This window comes from Maylandia zebra, linkage group LG23 (genome assembly GCF_041146795.1).
Source record: "Maylandia zebra isolate NMK-2024a linkage group LG23, Mzebra_GT3a, whole genome shotgun sequence".
NCBI classification, from domain to species: Eukaryota; Metazoa; Chordata; class Actinopteri; order Cichliformes; family Cichlidae; genus Maylandia; species Maylandia zebra.
The window spans coordinates 30,032,335-30,043,209 of NC_135188.1; the positions used below are offsets into that span (position 1 = coordinate 30,032,335).

General features: G+C 43.0%; 1 protein-coding gene across 5 annotated transcripts in view; it reads left to right on the plus strand.

Annotated features, from left to right (window-relative positions):
- Nucleotides 1–10,875, plus strand: part of LOC101479692 (FERM, ARHGEF and pleckstrin domain-containing protein 1) — a 70,203-nt gene that overhangs the window by 57,389 nt on the left and 1,939 nt on the right. For all 5 annotated transcript variants that reach the window (XM_076880210.1, XM_076880207.1, XM_076880209.1 and 2 more), the window contains exons 16-27: nt 641–774; nt 2,641–2,722; nt 2,837–2,898; nt 2,987–3,162; nt 3,244–3,374; nt 3,493–3,561; nt 3,650–3,739; nt 6,022–6,104; nt 6,519–6,631; nt 7,568–7,728; nt 8,394–8,501; nt 10,474–10,625. In XM_076880210.1, the coding sequence (XP_076736325.1) occupies nt 641–774; nt 2,641–2,722; nt 2,837–2,898; nt 2,987–3,162; nt 3,244–3,374; nt 3,493–3,561; nt 3,650–3,739; nt 6,022–6,104; nt 6,519–6,631; nt 7,568–7,728; nt 8,394–8,501; nt 10,474–10,625 (1,361 nt within the window). The remainder of the gene's footprint in view (nt 1–640; nt 775–2,640; nt 2,723–2,836; nt 2,899–2,986; nt 3,163–3,243; nt 3,375–3,492; nt 3,562–3,649; nt 3,740–6,021; nt 6,105–6,518; nt 6,632–7,567; nt 7,729–8,393; nt 8,502–10,473; nt 10,626–10,875) is intronic.

The window sequence follows — 10,875 nt, forward strand, 5'->3', positions numbered from 1 at the left end:
AGTAGTTTCCAGCCTCTTTGATGTGGAAAGAAGGCATGCGCGGGTGCTTTTTTAAAACCTCTTAAACATTTTCCTTTGCTGGTACAGCTCATGCCTGGGATCCCACACCCACCCATCTTTTTCTCTTCTTTTTTCTTTTTTAAATCTCGTGTCACTCGTGTTCTTTCCGGGCGAGTCTGTCTGTGAAACTGCTGGACTGCCGCCTGTCTGCTCGAGCTCTCAGACCCTGTGTGATTTACTACAGCGGGGAATATAACACCTCTGTGTCAGGGGTCGTGGTGCGCTCACACGGGGCCCTGAGCACATTTATGTGTGTCTGATGGATTTCTGTTATCATGTCCAATCCCTCATCCTGGATCCTACCAGTAATGTGTGGGACCTCATACTGGATGTGTCCCTTCCAATCTCTGCCAGTAATCTGGGGGAGTTGTGGATGAGTAGGAGTTACATTCTCATTATTTTTATTCCTTCTGAATGTTTTGTTCACTTACTTGTGAGGAGCAGAAAAGGCACTCATTATGTGCCGAAGTATCCGATATGGAAATACAATTTAAAAAAATATATGTATATAGTAAAAGATAAAATGTGATCTGCATTTTCTTCTTTTTCCACATGTCCACATTGTTTGTCAATTTTCTAGTCCTTCCACAGCGCTGTGGGGAAAGACGAGGCTTTCCCAGACTCTGTTAAGAGCCTGATCTCTGCCAACTATGATCCGGTGTACAAGTTTCATCAGGGATTCCTCAAAGAGACAGAGCAGCGGCTGGCGCAGTGGTCAGTGTCCATCTGTTTCCATTCAGAAAAGTTTTTTTTGTTTTTCAGAAATTTACAGATGAGGTTTAAAATTATTTATTTTTACTGTATGTTTATTATGTTTAAAAAAGGGCTTGAATTAAAGTTGTATTTGTTTTTTTTCATTTTCAGCTCTATAATTTTATTCAGCCTACTCTGGAAAAGTAGCTTTGCATGATCCACGGTTCAAAATAATCTGTATTTATCTTAACCTGGGGCTGGCTCTGACTGAAAGAAGGTGTTTTAACTCCTCTCCCCCTACTTTCATATGATTGGCTGCCCCTCTTAGACTGAACAGAGGAGGTGGGTGGGGCTTCTGTGCTCACAGACAGCGCATCCACACTGGAACTGATTCGCAGTGATGTGGTGACCACAGAAAGTGAATGAGTTTCTATTATTTCAGATGACTACATGTTTAATAACCGCTGGTGACGGGAAGCAGGCGAGACCTGAAACTAACTTTGTCAACTTCTACATGACTGACTGAAGCCACTACCAATCAGAGTGAAGAAGACTATTAAAAATGACATATGAATCTTATCGTAAAGGCAATCAGAGCCTGCAATGTCATCAAGCAACTGGCCTTCAGCTTCAAAATGATGCAAAACAAGCGAACCATCTCCGGTGCGAACACAGCTTCAGTCTTGGCTCTGTATGATATCATCTACATCCAAGAGTGGAAAAGGCTGTCTCAAACAGAGCATTGGGCTCATAGGGTTTAGTAATCCTTATTTAAACAACAGTATGTATACAACATTATATAAGGTAAAGAATAATAGGCCCCATTTTTAACAGAGGAAAAAGAATAAAAATAGAAAAATGTTACAAACTAAAAATGGTCACAAATTAATTCCTTCCTATTTTTATGTTTAACCCTTGTGTGGTGTTCGTATTTTTGTTACTCAGCCAGTGTTCATGGGTCTGGTGGACCCGCTAGAGTTTTGGCTTTCCAAATTAACACTATCAAACAATTTTATGTTAAATTACTCAACAGATGTTTACTTCATCCCAATTACAAGACATATGAACAGCAAACATGGTTAATTTTTTCCCTTTACCTTTGTTAGATCACATTTATGAATTAATGTGCTTCTCGTTTTTCTTTTATATAAAATGTTATAAATAAATCAGTTATAATCAAGTGGAGTGAGTGGAAAGACACAACACATTTACACGTGAAAAAATAATTAATTGTTTAATTTTTCTTTTGAAAAAAACTGAACACGGGTCTCACAGACCCGAACACCATACAAGGGTTAATTCAAATGTGTAGAACATTTTCCACAGTGCAATTAAGCAGGATTAGTTCATGTAATCAAAACAAGTCCAAAAAAATGGGAAGCATTTTAACACCAGATTAATCTTGGTGCTGATGTAGGATCAGGAAAAATGAATCCCTTCTGCTGTAGTTCGTCTCTGTGTCCTGCTTTGTTTCCAAGCAGTTCTAGTCATGTTTCATAGTCATATTCAGCCTAGATTTTCTTTTAGTAACCCAAGGAATTATTTGAACTGATTACATTTTCATTTTCCTGAATCTGAGATGGCTAAATGGCTTTGTTGGAAATTTTTTCCTTCACTTGACATAATGTGGTATGAAAAAATCTGTGTTCGTGCAAATACCTGAAATTCCTCACTTTCCCTGCTGTCAGAATCTGTTTTGTGTTATCTCTGTAATGACAGGCAGGAGCACACATACACACTCACACACACTTACACACACTGGTGAGATGAATGGGGCTGTGGGGGTTGAATGAAGACTTTTCCACACTTGTGTAAGATGTTTTGAGCTGACACCTACTGGTGAATCTGTGCTCCTGCACATTAACGCACGTCTTAATCTCTCTTCAGGGAGGGCCGATCTAACGCCCACATTAAAGGAGACTATCAGCGAATTGGTGACGTTTTACTCAAGAACATTCAGGGTCTCAGGGTAAATCTCCATACTTGACTCTGGATCATTAATTTCATAAAATAAGGTGCATTTTAATTTTTAACTTTTAATTTCTGTCTCTTATCTTGGTTTCATCTCTTTCCGCATCTGCAGCAGTTGACGATTCATCTCCAGAAACATTCAGAGTGCCTGGTAGAACTGGAGCGGGCCTGTCGGTGGGTGGCAAAACAGTGAGCATGCAGACAAGTTGTTCAAATCAAAACAGGATGTCCTAAAGAGAAACTTCATCCCTGTGACTATCAGGTCCAGTCGGAAGGTGGAGACTTTATGTCGAGACTTCGAGCAGCAACGGGTTTGCTACCTGCCCCTCAACATCTTCCTCCTCAGGCCTCTTCACCGCCTGCTGCACTACAAACTTATCCTGGAGAGGCTCTGCAAGCACTACCCGCCCACACATGATGACTTCAGGGACTGTAGAGGTACACAGTCCCCCACACCTACCCTTTCCGCTCATGTGTGTATTTTCTTTCTATATATGAAAATAAATCTGTCTCCTCCAGCTGCCCTGGCGGACATCTCGGAGATGGTGTTGCAGCTTCAGGGAATCATGATGAAGATGGAGAACTTCCAGAAGCTTATAGAACTGAAGAAGGATCTGACCGGCGTCGAAGACCTCATCAGCCCTGGAAGGGTGCGGCTCTTTAATAATTCAGCTAGTCTAGATTCATCCTGGACATTTGTAGAGTTTTCACTTCCTTGCTCTGCCGTCCTGTTGTCACATTGTCGGTGTGATTCTGTTTCACTTACAGGAGTTCATCAGGCTCGGTTGCCTCAGCAAACTCTCTGGAAAGGGCCTTCAGCAGAGGATGTTCTTCCTGGTGAGACTTTATGCTGGTTTCTACTAAAAAAACAAAGCATCTATAATACCTCTAAACAAAGCTCTTCACTCTTTTTTTTTCTTTCCAGTTTAGTGATTGTTTGGTGTACACCAGTCGAGGCATGACTCCATCCAACCAGTTTAAGGTTCACGGCCAGCTGCCTCTCTATGGCATGACGGTACATAATCAAAACACACACACACACACACACACACACACACACACACACACACACACACACACACACACAAAACACACTTATCTTATCAAAGCAGTTTCTTTTCCTTACGAAAGGTTTTTCAGATTTTTAAATTGTTTTGTTTTCCATCTGGCTCGTTCTATGGAAATGTTACATTTTAGGGTTACAAGTTGTTTATCCCACTGACACGTCTTCCGAGGAGGAAGCAGAGTCTGGGGATGAGGGGACTGACCCGCCAATTTCCGGGGGCGAGGTCACTGAGGCAGTTAAACAACTCCTTGGTGGCAGAGCCCCTGGTGTTGATGAGGTCCGCCCCGAGTTCCTGAAGGCTCTGGACGTTGTAGGGCTGTCCTGGTAGACACGCCTCTACAATGTTGCGTGGAAATCAGGGGCAGTACCTGTGGACTGGCAGACCAGGGTGGTGGTCCCCAACTTTAAGAAGGGGGACCGGAGGGTGTGTTCCAACTACAGGGGGATCACACTCCTCAGCCTCCCTGGGAAAGTCTATGCCAGGGTGCTGGAAAGGAGAGTTCGTCCGCTAGTCGAACCTCGGATACAGGAGGAACAATGCGGTTTTCGTCCTGGTCACGGAACACTGGACCAGCTCTTTATCCTCTCCAGGATACTTGAGGGTGCATGGGAGTTTGCCCAACCAGTCTACATGTGTTTTGTGGACTTGGAGAAGGCATTCGACCGTGTCCCTCGGGGTGTCCTGTGGGAGGTGTTGCGGGAGTGTGGGGTGTCTGGCCCATTGCTACGGGCCATTCGATCCCTATACAACCGTTGCAAGAGCTTGGTTCGCATTGCCGGCAATAAGTCGGACTCGTTCCCGGTGGGTGATGGGCTCCGCCAGGGCTGCCCTTTGTCTCCGGTTCTGTTCATAATTTTTATGGGCAGGATTTCTAGGCGCAGCCAAGTGGCGGAGGGCTTTTGCTTTGGTGGCCTCAGAATCTCATCTCTGATTTTTGCGGATGATGTGGTTCTGTTGGCTTCATCGGGTGAAGGCCTCCAGCTCGCACTGGAACGGTTCGCAGCTGAGTGTGAAGCAGCGGGAATGAGGATCAGCACCTCCAAATCTGAGGCCATGGTTCTCAGGTGGAAAAGGGTGGAGTGCCCACTCCGGGTCGGGGATGAGTTCCTGCCCCAAGTGGAGGAGTTCAAGTATCTCGGGGTCTTGTTCGCGAGTGATGGGAGAAGGGAGCCGGAGATCGACAGACGGATTGGGGCTGCAGCTGCAGTAATGCGGACGCTGCACCGGTCCGTCGTGGTGAAGAGGGAGCTGAGTGTAAAAGCGAAGCTCTCAATTTACCGGTCGATCTACGTCCCTACCCTCACCTATGGCCACAAGCTGTGGGTAGTGACCGAAAGAACGAGATCGCGGATACAAGCGGCAGAAATGAGCTTCCTCGGAAGGGTGGCTGGCCTCTCCCTTAGAGATAGGGTGAGAAGTTCGGCCATCCGGGAGGGGCTCAGAGTAGAGCAGCTGCTGCTCCACATCGAAAGGAGCCAGCTGAGGTGGTTCGGGCATCTGACAAGGATGCACCCCCTGAGGTGTTCCAGGCATGTCCCACCGGGAGGAGGCCCCGGGGTGGATCCAGGACACGCTGGAGAGATTATATCTCTCGGCTGGCCTTGGAACGCCTTGGTATTCCCCCGGACAAGCTGGAGGAGGTGGCTGGGGAGAGGGAGGTCTGGGCCTCTTTGCTTAGGCTGCTGCCCCGCGACCCGGCCTCAGATAAAGCGGATGAAGATGGATGGATGGAAGTTGTTTATATCTTTAAAAAATATGTTATTTCAAAAGCACCTTCTTGAGCCTTCTGTTTAGGAATTAAATATTGTCAGTGAATTATATAATTTTATAAATGAGTAACTACAGACGTGCTCCCTACAGTCAAGTATAATTAGTATAGTGTGTGTTGTTTATGAGGTCAAAAAGATAAATGAACATCATATTATAAATACAATCTGTTCTTTCTATATAAACATATTTTTGTGTTTTTTAATTTATTTATTTTTACTCTGTCACATTAAATGTGCTTAAACATAATTTTGCATCCGCTAAATTTTTCTACAGAGAATAAATAATAATAATAATAATTATTATAATTATTATTATTATTATTGTTGTTATTGTTATTACTGACTGAGGAACTAATATTTCATAGAAACCTTTGAAATGGCCAAAGTACTAAAGCAGTAGTTAGGTAAACAGAAATTATGTTATTATGACATTAAATGATGACATTATGTTATTCCCGCAGATCAGAGAAAGCGAGGAGGAGTGGGGAGTCCCTCATTCGTTCACCTTGTTCGGGCAGCGGCAGTCTGTGGTGGTGGCAGCCAGGTATTCATTAACACACATGCAAAGATGCTTGTAGATATCTGAAAATGAAAGCAAAGAAATCGCAGACAGGAATAAAAGGGGAATAAAAATACAAACCGTGCATTGTGAATGGAAGAGGAAAAACAGCTGGTCTGTATTAAATTAATAGAGGGCAGCCTCGTTAAAGTTTGCTTATCCTCAAATTAAACTGGACTGCGTGACCTAGTTTCCAGTCACTTACTCAGTCACTGATTAAAAAGTTTTATCTGGCTGTAAAGTGGCAGTTTCATGTGAAGCAGACTTAATAATATGCATTTCCCTTCATGAAGGCTTCTCATTTTCTGCGTTTTTTCCAAACCGATATGCTCAGCTGTTGAAGTTAGAGATGCCCTATCACTTGTTTATTTTAACATGTCTACTTCCTGCTGTGTCCAGCTGTACATCAGAGATGGAGCGCTGGGTGGAGGACATCAGGATGGCCATCGACCTGGCAGAGCAGAGTAGCAGCTTAAACAATGACCTGCTCTCTACCAGCCTCTCTGACAACAGTAAGTCATCTACTGTTGGTTTAACGCTAAACGTTAAATTGATTCTTCTCCCTGCCCAAACACCACATCATCATCACATCTGTCAGGACTGTGGGAACCAGAAAATCAATAAGATCAATCATTAACCACATGTCTACACTTCTTTATGAGGCTTTTTTCTATAGGCCTTTTTAAAATAGATCAACCCTTACCTGTTAGACACTACTGCACAGTCCTCCTCCGCAGCTTTCAGCACCCCATGAATATACTCAGGTCCAGGTGGTCACTTCATCGTATTTTTAATGTTACCTGATATATGTAGGTGCAGACCCGAGGTATCCCTGACTTTACTCATCCTGTTGTATCCGTCAAGCTATTCAATAAGGCCTCCTCCCGTTGACCTGTTTGGTTTGACACCCTGCATTGTTTGTCATTGGAGTCCACATGCCATGTTCATTTTTAACTCAAGCGGTTAAAGAGTATTGCCTTACAAGTGACAACAAAAGAGGGCTTCTTTCTCTTTCTCTTTTCCTTTTTTTAAAAAAATGAAACTTTATTGAAATTGTTTTGATGCTGAAAGATTCCCACGATAAAAGGGCTTTGTTCTCATGTTTTTTGAGCCCACTACCAAAGCCCATGGACATGGATGTTAGGTTAAAAGGTTATTCTAATCTATCCATAGATAGGAACGGGAGTGTGAATGACTGTCTGGCTCTGTGTCTTAGCTGGGATACGCTTCAACCCCTCTGTGACCCTGATTTGTACACAAATGAGTATATTTGTGGTAAAGTCCAATCTGAGCGTGGTTGCTCTAACAGGTGTTTTCACTTTGTAAAAATAATTTGATGGTTTATAATTGCATGGAGCATGAATGAATGAAGAACTCATAATGCATCTGTTCAGAGTGAAGTTCTCTCCTGCTAACCACCCTCGTTTTCATCTGCCTGTTTTTTGCAGAGCTCTCAGAGGACGGAGGAGGCGAGCAGGAGTCTGAGGACGAGCTTGGCGGCTCGCGCTCGTCCCTGGAGCGCCAGGGTCATCGCGGTAACACCACCGTGCATGTCTGCTGGCATCGCAACACCAGCGTTTCCATGGTGGACTTTAGCATAGCTGTGGAGGTACCACTAATGCCCGTCTTCTCCTGCCACATTCCCTGTTTTTCCTTCCCACCTCTGTCTTTGGAGTCCAGCTGCCTGTTTGTGTCCCACTTGTTTACCGCTGTTCTGTCTTCTTCTTCTTGCTCAAAGAACCATTGCCCCGATGTCCTTTGTGTCTTTTCTTTCTGCTCATATCTGTGTTTTTGTCTTTCTCCATCGGCGTCCATCTGTATCTCTATTTCTGCATCTGTCTGCACTAACATTGATAGAGGCCATCAGTAGTGCGGCCAGTGAGTTGATGAGGCCCCTCAGCAGACTTCATCTCTTGCTTTGCTGGTTTGCTGGTACAGAAAACACAGCCTGTCTTTTAGCGACACCTGCTGGATTAGAGAGGTACTGCAACAGCTGCAAACGTGTTTAGCTATACAAATCAGAAATAAATTAATAAATGACTCTTATAATAAATATTTTTTCCTAAAATTCGCAAATATTTATGCATTTTTTTTGCACTACTGATGCTCACGCTAAATTTCAACATGAGTATATTACATTGACAGGACCTGATGGCTTTCTCTTTCCCATAATCTCCTCCGTTTTAACATCCAGTTAGACTAACACTGTGTTGCATCATTGATTGTTTTATCCATTTGCTTTTTGCTCTCTCCTTTCTTCTGTCGCCCTCGCAGAACCAGCTCTCAGGTAACCTGCTAAGGAAGTTTAAGAACAGCAATGGCTGGCAGAAACTCTGGGTGGTTTTCACCAACTTCAGTCTGTTTTTCTACAAGTCACACCAGGTAAGACGAGAAGGAAAACACTGGCAGTTACAGTGCAAATACGCAGGAATGGTTTGACTTGATAATTCAAAGTGGGAAGCTGATAGTGTCTTTAAAATTTATTGAATTCAGTGTCGGGAAGGTTACTTTTAAAACCTCCAAAAGTTGATTCTGTTCATCTGGACGTAGCGTTTTGTGGGAGAAACATTTCATCACTCATCCAAGTGTCTCAGCTGACTGCAGGTTTCCCCAAATCTTATAAACAGTACATTTGCATAATGACTGAAAACCTGTCATTATGCAGCCCATCGTCCCCTCATATCCACTGAGGGAACGATGGGCTGGGAGGTCAGTTCCTTAATCATAATTATGCAAATTCTCATGACCATTGATCAACAACCACTGACCAAACCCACTGATCAAAGACCACTGATCAATGGCCATGAGTACCATTCACAGAGAGTTGGGGAATGGCTGCAATCACAGCATTGTAAGATGGCGAAAGATGTACCCTTAGGCCCCCTCCTCGATTCAGGAGGGGTCAGTGGTTGTTGATCAATGGTCATGAGAATTTGCATAATTATGATTGACTGACTGATTGACCTCCCAGCCCATTGTTCCTTCAGTGGGCTGGTTTCAGTCATTATGCAAATGTACTGTTTATAAGATTTGGGGAAACCTGCAGTCAGCTGAGACACTTGGATGAGTGATGAAACGTTTCTCCCACAAAACGCTACGTCCAGATGAACAGAATCAACTTTTGGAGATTTACTTTCCTGGATATTTGAGAATGCATCAAGACGTTACTTTTAAAATGTATTCCACTACAGATTACAGAATACATGCCCCAAAAATGTATTTTGTAACGTATTCCGTTACGTTACTCAATAATAATAAGGTATTCTGAATACTTGTGGTTACTTAATATATTATCATGTTTTTCACAACTACATGAATGTACTATTTCTGTGTGATTTATTACTTTTACTGAAGGTTATTCGCCATACTAAAACAAACTAGATGTTTAAATCTTAATATAAATGAGTAACAGTAGGTGGACATTAGGTAAGGCTGCACTCTTTGCAGCGATCTTGTATAGAAAACTATTCTGCGCGTATATAAAACAGGTCCGCGGCTCCAAACTGTAGTAAAGGGACCTCTGGCTTATATGTCGGGCTTGTAGCCGAAAACTAGCTTTACTTTGTTGTCTGGGTCCACTTTGCTAGCGAGAGCCAGAGAGAGGCGTTGAAAGGCTGCTCCAAAAGGAAACTTATTGTTTCGGAAACACGAATACAGTGTACAGTCGAGTCTTAATAACTTACTTACAACTGGGCTTGTCAGGCACTCTTTTTGGCTGCAGTGGTTATTATTATGTTTGCATGCTTCCAGTTCCCGTTTCTGCTCGGTGACAACTCGTACTTTTCAACTTTTTTTCTCCCTCCCTCGCGCTCACAGACACATAACAGGTATGGCAGCTCATTCTCCCTGCAGCACGGACTACACTGCCCATGAGGCTACATTCTTTAGGGCTGTGCCTGTAACACTCTCCCTATTGCCTTCATATTAAATCATTTTTGTGAATAATTTTTTAAAATATTTCTTCACGGCATTATGCGGGCCGCATGTAGAGGTGACATGGGCGGCAAGATTGAGACCCAGGCATTAGAAGCCTCATAATGTGTGTTTTGGTGGAAACCAAAAATAGAGAGGTGACAGAAACAGGAAAATACCACCGTGTAATCCATTCATTTCAACAAAGTAACTGTATTCTGAATACTACCTTTTTAAACAGTAACTGTAATGGAATACAGTTACTCATATTTTGTATTTTACATACGTAATGGTGGTACATGTATTCCGTTACTCCCCAACACTGATTGAATTAGATTGAATTTGTGCAGTCGCAGCCACAGAATGTAGTTTCGGTTACTCTGATCAGTTTAATAGTAGAGGTTGTATTAACAGATGTTTCCCTCTTCTGACTCATGTGCAGGATGACTACCCTCTGGCGAGCCTCCCTCTGCTGGGCTACTCTGTCACCGTCCCATCGGAGTCAGAAAACATCCACAAGGACTACGTCTTCAAACTCCACTTCAAGTCTCACGTCTACTACTTCAGATCAGAGAGCGAGTACACCTTTGAGAGGTGGGTGTACAGTAATAGAGGCAAATACAGAAATGCAATTAGTTACAACGTGCTTTAACTTAAACCATCCTTTTATTTTTTTAATCCGACTCTCTGAAGCTACATCCATCTTTTACAACGTTTGATAAATTCCTTAAATCTTTTTAATGTCCAGAACAACTCCACAGCTTGATGCTGACTTTTTAAATTGTCACCATTTTTACAGTAAAATAGAAAATAAAGCAAAATATGCCTTAGGATGTGGCTAAGC